We start from the raw sequence: 15,103 nt of genomic DNA on the forward strand, positions 1-15,103 counted from the left end.
TTAATTTAACCTATTAGCATAACATTTATTTTCACTTACATCCAAAATGCACCGAATTGCCGCCCTCCTTATATGGTAAATAGGATCCTTGGAGTGCACTTGTGCACTTTTCTACACGAACCTCCCTGGAGCAGTTATTTCACCTATCAGTCGCTGGGATCACTTTGGTCCACGTCACTCTCCATTATAAAGTCTATAGATTTGTCCTGTCGCCTTTCTAGTAAATAAAATACATGATATATATTTATGTTGACATTTTTCAAAACAATTATTGAGGAGGGTATGCTACCACTAACCATATGTTTGTCAGTTGTAGTAAATGAAGTTTTCGAAAGATTTGAAACTGTGATTGACTGCCCCGAATTTAATTATAGTTTTATTATGTGAATAATTGCTTTCCAAACACTCTCCCAGCGTGTACTAAACGTCATCTAAGATACCTATTGTTTCATAGGCATCAGCATCCAATTTATAGAAGGAATCGTTTTTCTTGAAACTTACATGCATGTGCAAGAATGCTTTAGCTTGAAATTGATTCACCCTTTTATATTAGTTTCATTCAAAGCATCTTAGCTGAATGGAAATTAGTAGAATATTGACTAATTGCTCAGTACTATTCTTTTCACTAGAAAATAAATTCACACAATGTGTACGCATAAGTTTCCCTGACGTATAACAAAGCAAAATAATGAAACAATTCGTAAACATGTAAACGTGAACAAGGCATTTCTATCAAAAGAAAACGAAGACGGTAGGAGCCAGTACAAAAACATGTTATAGATGTTACTGTCCTTTTTTAAGATCGTTGAAAATTGAGGTAGGTCATATTTGACAACAATAACACCAGGCCTAACGACGCTTTTTATGTGAAATAATTGATTGGTACCAATTTTTACATCCTTAAACTCTTCTGATCAATATCTATTTTACTTTGATCATCTCTTCAAAAGATTTTATGACACTTTTTTTGTCTTTTTCTTTATTTCAATATTCCACATACTACTTGGCCGTTCTTCTCGAGTCCTCACAAAATGTTCACATATTCAGTATGAGAGTCAGTAATAAAACTGGTCACATTATTTCTTTTGAAACAACAAAGGACGTGAGAAACACCTCGACGTCAATCTCAAAGATCCAGAGCTATTTTGGTACCTGTATGTTTACTTGCTACCATTGCTATGTAGAATATGACATTGTACATATTGTTATAGAAATGTAACATAAAACATATCTTTACATAACAAACGATTCCCAATTCGAATGAGAGATATATTTAAACGTTCAAAGAGAAAAATGTTAATCACACTTTAATCATTTTACTAGATCAAAATGCTTTAACAATGTAATAACTCGACAACCGTTGTATTAAGACATTTGCTGAAAGAAAACGACGGTTCCTCTTTAGGATGTTCCATAAGATCTATATTTTGTCTGGTAACCAAAACCTTCATTTTCTTATACGTGAAATCATATTCATGATGAGAAACAATCATGGAATTACCAACGAAACAGTAGCTTCAGGAAATAAATGTTTCCCGGCCATTGTTTACAATACTTTCAATCAAATCAGTCGCTTAAAATGCTCAATTTTGATAATTCGGAACAGGTTGAAGTTGAAATGTTCAGTTCCAAGCTACCTTTAAATGTGAATTATGGGAGTAATTTATCATAGTTTTGGAATTGTGCATGATATCTATTTCGTATTCAGTTGGTACATATTGCATTGTAATACCGTTGGCGAATAAGCTGTCAGTTATGTTTTAATTATTTACAAAACAATTATTTTCAGAATATAAGTTACTGCGTACAATTTAAATCAAGGTCACCTTTTTGTGGTGGCATGATGATATACATATATTATACATAAATTCGTGCATTTACTTCTTTCGTATGCCGTATCTACACAGTAGTTCTGGACAATTCTACAGAATATCGATTTCTGTCATGAATTTGTAATCACTTTCCGTCATATGATATGTGTCTAACATTGCAAATCCAATATTTTTCAAAACTCGAGGGAATTCTAACGCATTCAATATTCTCATTTATTACTCATAAGTACTTTGACTGGTAAACCGTGAAGAGGTATTGAACTTTACTGCGAGTTTGTTTAGTAAAAAACTGGGTTATAAATAGCATTATATAATAGAGGACGAAGAAAGATTTTTTTATGTATGTTGATAAAAATTTTGTTTTCCGAAATAAGGACTTTTTATGAGTGTTAATATTTTTTTCAAAAATGATTTATATCATATGTATTAAGAATATAGATCGATTTGGGTCATCTTTCTGCATACTAGGTCTTTCTGGACGTTGGGGTTATTCACCTTTTAACAATTTCCTGTGCTTAAGATTGACTTAGATACAAAAGAGAAATACAATGTTAATACCAATTGATCATTTATTGCATTAACACACAGTTAAAACATGGACGTCTAAAATGATGTTTAGAGAACAGGTAATACATTTATATTTACCCCTCAATTTAACACTATTTATAGTAAACGTTCAATGTTGATAAACTGTTTAGATATTCATGTCTCTGATGTATCAAAGATAAAATGGTGATGAAATATGATCAATATAATCATACATACAAAACGTCACTTCTTTTTACGGTCCATATAAACATATACACTACTTCTGTATCAAATTCAGCATCCCATTTTCCCGCGGTTTATTGGGCTCTAACCACCGACTGCTCCTTTTTATTTCCATAGGATGATACGCTGGCCTCTGTCCTGTCACAGCTCGGACGAGCCGAGGCAGATTGAATGTGGCATGGGAGTAATCCTGTCGAAGATCTGTCAGTTCACACCCTCTACTTCTCTACTGATGCAGTCCAGAACGGCTAGTTACTGCTCAGACATGAAATAAATTAATACTACCCTTAGGGTAGAGATTTCTCCCGTTTGATGGTCAAAGGGACCAGAATTAACAAATATTGCACCGTTACTGGTACTGTGGTATAGCTGATCTTTGATCAATCCAGACACAATAATTGCCCGAAATCGCTAGATATCACCTTGTATTTATTTTGTTGTTCATATCAAACAGTATCCTCCGTTTGTAAACCAAGGGCTGGCGCAGATTATTTAAGTTCTAATAATGAATTCATGTCCCGTTTGGCATGTGCTTGTGCTCAGACTGGGAATACGGCAATTACAATAACGTTGTAGTATCACTGTTAAATACAACTGTCCTAATGCCGCATTACTGTGTTTACATGGCTTTCCTAACAAACGTGACACGCGAGCCTTTAATGTGAGCTAGTATTTATATACATTTTAAAACAAAAACCAAGAAAAAAGGGCCTCTCCAATGATAGTATTTATTCAATTAAAGTATCTTGATGTGGCTTCTTTCGTAACACTTTAATCTAGAGCAAGTTAATTTGTTCAAATGCTTTAACGACAATGTGTGTACATTTTACATGATTTGTAGAATGGATATTCAATTGCATCTTCCGTAAGATGCCCAAAAAATTCAGGATTCCAATTAATGACTTATCTTACTGCCAAATGATTAAAGCTATATATTAAACACATTTTCATTATTTTTAAAATTATGTATATGAAATATATTTTCATCAATATTGATTTAAAAGGAATTTGGAGTAACTGTATGAAGTTTAATTTCAAAACATTTATTAACAGCGTAAAAGAGCAATCATAATAAAGCCATCACTGTACAATTATCGTTATCGTCATGTCAACAGAATGGATGATACTTAAATGGACAATTGCTTTAATTAACGAACGCTATTAATTTCATGCTCAATATCACTGTGTATAAAACAGCAGTCGTGGAATGAGTTGGAGATCACTTTATTACACAAATAGCTATTTTATTTTATTTCTACAAAGTTTGCATAAAATGCCATTATAGGAAACAAAATCTATTTGACTTTTAAAAATGTGTGTGTAATCAGCATGTAATGTAATCGTCAACCCAATAAGACATTTTGTTGCTTGGTTCGTCTTGAAAATATCTTTAAAAGACCAAAGTCTTTCATCGCCGGCACCAAGTTAGCGCCGCCTTGTTCGTTTTCTCTCCTCATTTGATATGATATAAAACATGGCGATTCGAAAGGATGATGTGATATTTATGTCTCCATTGCTGCCAATCAATTTCCTAGTGCGCTAATGATGACCATGTGAGGGAAGCAGACCAAGGAGTCTATTGTTTTAGCTCTATCCACGGTATAAAACAGACAGGGTGCCGGGTAAGGCACACTGTGTCCTGTGAGGGCCGTAAAATTCAATCCTACAGTTTTCTGCCTATCATAAAAAGTCTGCTTAGCTGAAAATGTCATCTCAACTTCAATTTATTCTATCATTTCTTAAATATTTTACAGCTTTGGTGATTGATTGGTATGTGGGGTAACTTAATCACTGTTTTCATTTTTTGTTCAGTTTGGGTAAAACGATTTCATGTTATTTTTATTCTATATCCATTTTTTGGCGATTTTCACTGTCAAATTATCTAACTATAGATAAGGCAAAGGGACGTGGATCAGAGAAAACGAAACATTATTTAGATTACTCCAATTCCAAACAAAATATATTTCAATAGTATACCAGATTGATACACGCGAAACGCATTAAACTCAGAGCTATCTCTTGCACTTCTTGAAGTCTAAACGAAGATAAAGTAACAGCGTTTTTTCGTCAATCTAGTCAAACAGACAATCCGAAAGAGTGTTAGATTAGTTTCTGAAATGTCGCTTTGATCTAGAGTAAATATAGATCAATCTCTATTTTACTGCATGCTCTGATTTGTAAATAAACAAATCGCTATACTACTTGCTTTCGTTTTTCCTTTATCAAATATTTTGTTTGACATTGCGATTAAATTTGCAGATGGCGGATGAAATAAAGTTTTTTTTTATTTGATTTTTGTTACTGAAATAAACATTATATAGACTTAAAATATGCCTCATCAATAATTTATATTGATATCAAATTAACTAGTCTTCTGTAAAGCAGTTATCGTTCCAGTTTCAAGAAGAAACCTCACAAATGATCTTGTGGATAATACTGGATATTGTTTGTTTTTCCTGTGTGGTATGCCATTGATGAAATGTCTTAACATGTCATATTTCGTAACCCTAAAAATTACTGATGCCATTTCTTCACATACAATGTACATTGGTTTTTGTCGCTGTGTTCCTTGTTGCTTTAAACAGACCATCAGCAGATTCACAAAAGCCCGCTTGTAAATTTATATTTTACATTATTCTTAGTGTTTGGATATTTGAAATCTGAATCAGCGTAAATAAGTTGGTTTTAAAATGTCACATAATGCATGCAATTATACGGGTCAAGAGGAAAAGGACAGATAGGTTTCTGTTTACCCTCTTTGCAGGGTTTCTTAAACATGAAGCGACATCGAGCATGCCTCATTGGTTTCATCAAATTAAAATTGGCTGGAATGAATTCTCCGGCCCATTGTCCAAATGTATCATGTGTCACCCCTGAATAGTGGGCACTAGCTATTGCTACTAGTTATGGAATGTAATGTAGGATATATACACGGACAGTTAACTCCAATATCATATCTGTTTGTGTACCTAATGACCCGTTGGAATGCCCAACAATTGTATATCAATACTCACACACAAGTTTGTCTCTGTATAAGCTAATTATAGTGTGGTCATTAAATATCATTTATAAGTTGGGAGGTTCTATAAACTTGGCCTGTTGCTCAATTTCTATTGTAATACTACCAAACAATAGATGTTCTAAAATTAAAATGTATCATTATTGATAAAACAAATATCATATATACTCTAACAAGGAACTAAACTAATTTTGTTGACGAAGTATGGTTTCAAATCACAAGGAATTTTGTCCATCATAACGTGAAATAAAACATTAGTGCATGGAATCTTGAAAATTCCGCTTTTCTTTAGTCTTTTCTGTTTTTGACTGTGTAGCATTTGAAATAATAGAAAATAGATACTGCCGAAATATTACTGAAAATTATATTTCAAACGTCGTGGTGGTATCTAATGATGTCTAAACGAGGAATAGAGATTGAAAAGCATATCACTAATACAATAAGGAAATCAGTTTCTACCCCTTTCCCCTTTGGTGGTTATTCATATCTTAGTAGGTAGGAAGCATGTAATAAACATGTGGTGGATTAGTTTTCTTGTAACGTACAAATTGTAAATAAGCATACGAAACCGACTGCGGTAATAAATAGCGAAATGTCTTTCAAGATTACAGGTAAATGTGAAATTTATATTTATCTGTATGTCCAGCACAAAGTTTTTTGTGTGATAGAATGTGGTTTAAAAACCGATGAAATCGATTTAAAATATAGTCATGGAAATGAATATTTAGAGCAAAAATTGCTTGAGAAATTAAGCATGGTCGAATGAAATGTAAAACCGATTACATGTTCTTTACCTGGCATAAAGCAGATGGTCGCAGCTTACTTACAATATCATGCATTTCATCGTACGTAATAAATTGATGCAATATTTTGAACCCCTGTCGGTATAGTATTGTAACAGTACAATTTTAACACGAACGAAGGACTTAACATCATGAGAAACCAAACTTGAATTTATCGTGTGTGATCTATTAGTATTTACAAACCAAATATTGTATTTTTGAAAATGATAATAATTACGTTTTTACTTCTTATATCATTTATATTACCATACAAAACATCAAATGCAACGTAAAATTAACTTCGAATATGTATATTTGAAACAAATAATAAGTAGCTTTGGCATTTATTCATTGTATTTTGTATTCCGTAGTGCTGTATTTGTAAGTTATATTCATGAGCAATTATAACTTTATTATGTGATATGGATTTTTAAATATTTCATGAAGTTTAACGGTATTTCTAAAAAAATAATTTAAGAAGATATTAAGAAAAAAACACGTAAAACAACGTTCGACTAGTTAAATCATCGATATGTTATAGAATAAAAAATATACAAAATAGAAATAAAATAACAAAATAATCAACTAAATAGCTTTCGACCAAGTTCATTTACTTAAAAATAAAATCATACTTTGATATCATTATATGTTTTCCTTATTCCTTTGGCCTGTTTAGAGCTGATTTTGACGAATGGATGTCTACATTCCTCTGTAAGAGGACCGTGGTTAACTGGTAATTAACTTGTATACATTGTATGAATTGAGAGAGGTTCGACTCGCTGTGCAATTACACAGCGTCATAATCAGTTAAAGGTTTGGACTGTGCCGGCTGACCGTTAGTATAGCTCGCGAAATATTGGATAGCTCCAAAACAGCTTTCATCTAGAATTTGTAGCAGGATTTCTTTGGGAACTGGCTAGTTTTGACTGATGCTTCAAATTGGTGAGTAAATATTTTTTTCTTTGGGCATTATAATTACATGGTTTAATATAACATTCAATTGTTACTCAAACATTGAAGGAATCAATGATTTATCCATTAGATATGGAAATTAACTGAAACATATTTCTATATAACAAATAAAATCTTTACCGTGAGTTTAAATTCGAACCTGTTACTAACACGTTTCGTGTATTTTTACAATTTAGCATAATTGATTACGAGGGAATCCGTTTTATTTTAGCAATGAAAGCTTTAATATGGAATTAAAGTACCCTTAATGTGAATGATCTTTCAATTCAAAGATATATCGACATATCACATTAATTGCTTTCTAGTATAAGGAGTTTGCATATGATGATATCAGCCCATGATATGAGATAATTTGAATAATCGATATAGTTTAAAACATGCCGAACTAACCAACCAAAGTCGACTGAAAACTTAAATTAGGATCTTTAACATTTAAAACAATATCAAAATAACGTTTATTTACGTAATATTACAGGGAAGATAACAAAAATGTAGTCGTTTTCCTTTTTAAAAGAACTGACTAACTCTTGACAGTTGTATGAATACCGTCTGTGATTAGTTAACTACCGTGGGTAGAATTCCAGGTAGGGATTATTAATATAACGTATCTACCGTTAGAACATGCAATGTTATTGTGTTTGATTGAACCGAACCAATCATATCAATATCTGACTTGACAATAGCATTGTCCATATAACACACAATTATACAGGGATCGTGTACGTGCCAATCAAACCAGTGACATATTTGTTTGAAGATGGTCATTCCTTCCAAATGAGTTGATAATCGATATTATCGCTCAAACGTGACATGTACTTAAATGTATATTCAGTGTTTTCATGACAGTGTGGAAATATGTCTAGATAAAAAATAACACTAATGTTGCATTTTGAGATTTTAATATTTTCATTCAGATACGTTAAACGTCTTATATATATCGATAAAGGAATATAAATTGAGCATAAATGAAATAATATAAGAGAATAAGCTGACAAATTTTCTTGAAATGTTTTACTTTTCTTTTCCTTTACATTTAAATAAAAGTTTTATTTAATTTATTTTTTTAGTTTAATATGAAAAAGAAAAATTTACACATTTTCTCGAAGTTAGAATTAATCAAATGAAAAAACGTACTCATTGTTGTCCATTTATAAAATTCTCAACTTAGTTAAATGTGAAGGATTTGTAAGAGCGGTAGTAAACAAATAAATAAAAATAGAGTATCAATTAAACCGATATCATGTTAATTATGTTATCATGTTTTAATAAGACTTGTATACGATTTTAAAATAAAAGAAAAACAAAGTCATTTAGTATAGTTTTAAATCAATTAAACAAAACTTCATACTGACTATCATCTAAATACTACTATCCCTTACTATCCCAGAAACATTGTTTAAGAAACTATTACAGGGTATTGATACAACATAGATAGGAACAAATATGTAACCAGACACACAAGGATCTAAGCCAAAATGTGTATGTCAGATGCCATCAAATGTCCATAGGATATCTTCCCCGGGAACTACGTCTTTCCTCTACTGCTTAAACACTGAAGACTCTTAAATGACCTTCCTTGCCTTTCAAATATGATATTAAATAAAATATAAACCAAAATAAATCATAAATAATCTAAGTACTTTAACGCGTGTAAAAACATTGTAGAATCATCATGTTAGGAGTACTTCTATAAATACAGAATTATAAAATTACATAAAAAGACAATCAGGTACACTATGTCAGTCAAGCGTTAAGTTATAAAATCGTTAGCATTAATACTAACACATTTTGTTCTTTCAATGAAATATTAAGAGGTGTTTTACTGTAGCGACCTTCCGTTAAGATTTCGTTATTTACTGTGTCGTAATTATTTACTTTAAAATGATAAAAAAACCAAAGCATACCTGAAGTTAGTGGAGTAGGTATACCAGGCCTGTCACCCAACAAACAGGCGGGTGACAAATACGGCGACAGAGCTCCTTATTACTACAGCGATGTGAAGGAAATTTATATTATTTAATTGTAGGTTTCCAGTTACAAAATCCACAACGGTTAAAGCGCTGTCTGCATTTCTCCTTAGGGCTATGAGTATGGGAGCCAAGTTTAACAATACGAATCTTTTTTAATCTAACGATAATTATCATCTCTGTTTTCTGATAGATATTGGCTCTGACACAAGAAGTGAAAAACATTCATTAAAATTCTAGCTTAATGATTACTTTTGTATTCATTTCAAATTGTAGACTGACGGAAAGTGTTTTAGAATTTTCTGAAAATGGATCTCCCCTGTGTGATAAAGATCTGATTAATCTAAACATAGCCTCATGTGTTTAATATTTAAAAAGAAAAACTACAAAAACAATTATTATGCTTTGATCGAGAATTAGGGTCGGTCAATTTGATTGATTAACTACATAAATACACAATAATAACTACTTTTCTTACGTATCACGTGATCAAAGTGAAACATTATATGTAAACTACATTATTCTTATTAGTGTCATTTGCATAAAACTCATAATTAGTTTTCCTGATTTATATAAATAATTATAAAACTTTTTAAAGAACGCGCAATAATTTATAAAACTTTTTAAAGAACGCGCAAGCTATTTGTGGACTACTTGTTGCGAGATATTTGCTGTGCAATACTAGATATCAAAAATGAAACATTATTCGCACGTTTCCACGAGAATTTAACTGAAAATAAGACTATTCTTCCAAACTTTATATCATCGCCATTTAAGCGTAAGAAACGGAGGAAGTCAATTCGGATAATGTATATGCTCTTCGACTATACAAACATACATATATGATGTTTAAAATGCTCATACTAATACAAAATCTACCAAGTTAATTTGCATAAGTTATAATATAAATCAATTAAGCATTTTCAGAATTTGTGGTATTTTAATAATACAATTTGAAAATGTAAATTTAACCTCTGCAACTTGTATGAATATATTATGAATAAAATATCGATTTTTACTACACATTTAATCGAGCATACGATTGTTTCGATTTCCCCAAAAAAATATCAACTAATTTCTCTGGCGTTACAACGTATGTTGAATCTATATAAATATGATACAACCGACGAAATATATTGACTCGTTCGTAGCAGGAAATCGAGAATACCAATCAACGAATGAAGAATCATTCATGCCTAATATTGAAATGAAACAGATTCATTCCTCTCATTTCATATTGACCATCTATCGCTAGCAATCGGACGGAGAAACGTCATCACAATAATCATGGACCAAATACTGATGCGAACGGAGCGGAAACTCGGAGAAAATTGAGTAGTCATATATAATATCGGTTGTACCAGTGCTTGGGGCTAAACATTTACCAAGAAGTAGAGAAAGAATCCAACCTCTGATACCCGTCTAGTTCGATCTCTAGGACACGAATTCACAGAGGACACCGTTGGCATTCCCAATAGTCCTATCACTGAACGGCTAACTTTTACTCATTCGATTAAACGTTAAAACAAATAAGACAACCCGGTAGCTATACTCACAGATATTTATCTTTCTGCGTTGACCATCATAATATGCCTGTCAACAGTTCCACGCGCGCAAAATGGAAAGTTGGTTATTCTATACGTGTAAATATGTGAAGCGCCAATAGTAGAGCGCCTCTCCATGATCGGCAGCAGGTCATGGGCTGGTGAAGCCGGAAGCTTAACGTGTGAAACGGTTTGTGGAAACAAAGCATTAAAACTCGGGGGGTGTGGCTAGTTAAACAGATAAGAAATCCAGTAGCTACGCATTTATCATACAGTAACTTAAACATTAATAATTTCCCAAACAGTGATCATCGACGGGTTGTATTTGTCGGCGGTGAATGGATAGGGGGTGTCCTTTGCTTCATCGAGTTATCGGATCACTGTGTACCTTCGGCAGCAGACATAGAGTGATTCCTACAGTGCTACAGTGACAGTTCGGTATACACATGTGCAGACGAACATCGTTATAACCAGTTATGGACCCTTACCACTACTCAGGTAAGTGTGTTTTCTTTCCATTTTCTTTTTCTTTTGTAACCCCTGCTATTTGATATTGACTTAGTTTTCACACGTTGAGGATCATGTTATGAAACCTGCTCTCATCCGATTTGTAAATGGGACATATCAGGGGTTTCGTTTTCGCTAACTTTTTTACCGAATGGAAGTCATATAGAGATACGATTTCTCACATGGAGAAATATAATAATTTGATGATACTTACAAGATACAAAATATTAATGTTAACGAATTCAAGGTTATTTTTGCAAATAAATAAATTCATTTTCATGAATATCTAAAATAAATGAAAACACATAAACTTTTTCTTTATTATGATAATTATATTAAGGTATGAACTCTTCCATGTAAAACTTGTGATAGTCTCATGATCAGATTCATGTTACAATTGAACAGAAATATTAACACAATTAGCAAAGCTATTATAATTAAAAATCTATAATGATACTATTTTGGGTCAAAGTGCCTATTAGTTTGGTAAGTTTATTAAAATTGTAAACAAACTTCAATTGATTGAAAGGATATCGTGTAAGACTGTAAGCGGGTGACTGTTTATAGATTAGCAGTGTTTGTTGAGCTACTATTAGTGGACTCAGTCAATCAGGCAGGTATACAAGGCTACATACCGCCTTTACCCTGCGCTATCAAGTGGCCCGTTTTCGCGACGTTTCTTATTTTCTGTCTGGTCGTAAAAGCGAGAGATGTTAAGCCATGCTGAAGGATAATGTCAAGAAAATGATAGGCTTGGTTGGGATTTCATTCCATGTGTTGTGTTTATGTTGATAAATCTTCGATCATGTGGCCGGTTGCTCGTCACATAAGACCCTTAAAGTGTAATCGCTATCAACGAACCACTACTCTAAAAACCAGGTGTTAAAATTCTAAAAATATATAAAAGTCAGTTAAACACATACCGTCTCAATCTGTGGGTCTAAAACTGATTCACACAGTAATTTAGAGCCGATCTGATCGTTAAACCGAACTTTACAAAAATTGAAATTATTTATCGAGGAAAAGAATACATACTGGAGTTAAATTCAGTATTGTAATAAACTTTGCAATAAAATGTATATAAATTGGTCTGGTACGTACATTTTATTACCTATGTGACATTTCATTATTAAGCGATCACGTCTGGTATACAGAAAGAATCAACAATTTAAAATCATTATCTATGAAAATAAAATCTGGCCCACATTGTCTATAATGTATTGGTCATATGGGCGCATAGTTTATGTCTCTGTTTGATCTTAATCTGTTATCAACCCATCTTGTCATTAAGGCTTGTGACCTCATACAAATTGGATGTTATTCTAAATCATTTGTCAATTTCTGGTCGGGATCATCAAAGCCCTTCAACTGTATTGAACTGATTTCCAGTGGTCCTGTCTTGCAGATTAACTGAACTAGAGTAACCCGATTTTATCTAGACGGCAATAGATATAAACGCTCAGTGTGATATAAATTGTTTTCCGACCTATTGTATATACATCTTGTGTGTCTTGCACTGCCGTAAATCCGGTGTTTAATTTCGGTGACTAAAACTCAATCTGTGAATGCCAAATTAACAAACAAAACCGAAACGGTCCCGTCTGTTTGATTTAATGTCATGGTCGATTTGAAGGAAAGAAATATTTGCATGCTGTAAAGCATACATCAAATGGCGGCGTATAATAAATGTTTCATCATGAAAATGTGGTTAACTACAATTTTGACAAATTTCCCCTTAGCATTCAAGTTGAGTTATCTACATATGGTTTTAATACTAGAGCTAACGTGCTATTTGGATATGGTCAGATCTTTCTCACGGAGTTTATTTTGGCGGAATAAATAAGTAAAAACGCGTTAAAGCCATATATGTTGATTCAGAACAATAAATCACTATATTATGTCCGAAATGAATTATAATGGATCATACAACTCAAATAGCAATAGTTTTCTAACATATTTTTGTCGACTCCCGCAGTAAATATGAGACCCAATCGTTATATTTTCATATTTGAATAAACTCACTAAAAAGCACCCAACTGAACATAATACCACTAAGATGCTATGCCAAAAATATTAATTCAATATTTATATAAAAGCAATTTGCAGAAATACCGAAATATACCATTGTAGATCATTTATATCACTATTTAGGAAATTATATTTTTGTAAACAGAATACTGAATTACACTCGGTATTTATGAAATTGATATCTAAATCAAAATATACCAATATAGATAATTTATATCACTATATAGAGAATTAAATTTTTGTAAACAAAATACTGAATTACACTCGGTATTTATTAAATTAATATCAAATTGTCTGAGCGGACAGCAATATATATTTACATATATAAATATTACATTAAAACACCATTTCGATAATAGACATGCTATAAAATTATGCTAATTTCTGAATAATAATAAACAGGAGATTGTGTAACATTAAGAAACGCGGTGTTCTGTTGGTAACTTGTTTAACATTGACCAGCATCAATGTTGGTACAATATCAAATATCCAACCGTAAATTAAACGATTTTGCCGTATCATTTTTCAGACTTTCTACTAACAATTGACATGAACATAACTGTAATACTACACGTAAAACTTTAGAAGTAATGTTTAATCAAACGTAATGCATTGTATTATTATTAGTCATTTTCTTTGTCCAAATATAAGATTTTCCTCCTGAGCTAATATTCAAACATAATTGTTATAAAAATATTTTTCCTTTTACAGGGATTGAGATTTTTTTTAAATTTTCCGGCGATTATTTGAACTCAAATTTTGTTTGTTTAAAGGCTAAGGAGTTGGCGTTTAAGACAATTTTTCGTGTCAAAGTTAATCCTTAACCTACTGGGTGGCCCCGGATTTATGTAAATAAAAAAGCATATGTTTGATATTTTTGTGATCGGGGGCGCAGTCTATTCTTGTCCATTAAAAGTTCGCATTACTGAAAAAAGATGTTGATCAGATCATAGGATAAAAACACCTGTTTTTTCTACATATGAAACACGCTAACACAACCTCTTTGTGCTGTCTATATACATACAAGTGCAAATCAAAACGAATCAAAGAACTTACTGTTCAACGTACATTAAGTAAGAAAACCTAAATCCAGAAGCTATTTCAATATCATCTCATTTTTTGTGAGGAGTTTAAATAAAAAATAAATACCTTCAATGTCAGGAGTGACAAGTTTCAAATGTAAATAAAATCTTTTTGTAGTTATGTAAGGAAATTTGAAAACCAACGACAGACACAAATCAGATATGGTTATGGATATAATGACATTATTATTTTCACATTATATTAAGTCATATTCAATTATCTGTAGTGAAAGTGATACATATATGATCCAGATATTTAATTTTGAATACTGATATATTTTTAATTAAATATTAAAATATTGTACATTTAAAACAGAACATGTATTGCATTTTAAATCATAAATTGTTAAATATATAATTCAACATCGTGTGATAGAAATATACTTTAACACTATGTCCAAATAAATTATCATTACATAACTTGAAATAGCAGTTTTTAATACGCAAAAATCATCGTTGGAATTTTAAAGAGTGTACATTTAATAATAATTGGATTTAGATAAATACATTGCATTCAGTGCTATTGAACAAGCCAGACTCTGTACAGAAATAAACGAATAGCCTAACAGTGTTAACCCAAAGTAAACAGAAGTGAGACA

At 31.9% G+C, this 15,103-nt stretch overlaps 1 protein-coding gene and 1 long non-coding RNA gene across 5 annotated transcripts in view; one reads left to right on the top strand and one right to left on the bottom strand.

The window, feature by feature from the left end:
* Positions 1–11,044, bottom strand: part of LOC138317937 (uncharacterized) — a 33,384-nt gene extending 22,340 nt beyond the window's left edge. The window contains exons 1-2 of one of the 3 annotated variants that reach the window (XR_011207828.1): positions 10,900–11,044; positions 40–217 (exon numbers count right to left, since the gene is read on the bottom strand). This is a non-coding gene — a long non-coding RNA (uncharacterized lncRNA). Of the gene's footprint in view, positions 1–39; positions 218–9,280; positions 9,896–10,728; positions 10,863–10,899 lie in introns of those variants that run through there. The other 2 variants (XR_011207826.1, XR_011207827.1) reach the window with 2 other exon arrangements.
* The window catches only part of LOC138317936 (homeobox protein SIX1-like), a 48,355-nt gene continuing 40,453 nt past the window's right edge, over positions 7,202–15,103 (top strand). The window contains exons 1-2 of one of the 2 annotated variants that reach the window (XM_069259915.1): positions 7,202–7,346; positions 11,193–11,385. In XM_069259915.1, coding sequence (XP_069116016.1) covers positions 11,364–11,385 — 22 coding nt within the window. In that variant the 5' untranslated portion in view covers positions 7,202–7,346; positions 11,193–11,363. Of the gene's footprint in view, positions 7,347–11,114; positions 11,386–15,103 lie in introns of those variants that run through there. The other variant, XM_069259914.1, reaches the window with a different exon arrangement.

This window comes from Argopecten irradians, chromosome 3 (assembly GCF_041381155.1).
Source record: "Argopecten irradians isolate NY chromosome 3, Ai_NY, whole genome shotgun sequence".
NCBI classification, from domain to species: Eukaryota; Metazoa; Mollusca; class Bivalvia; order Pectinida; family Pectinidae; genus Argopecten; species Argopecten irradians.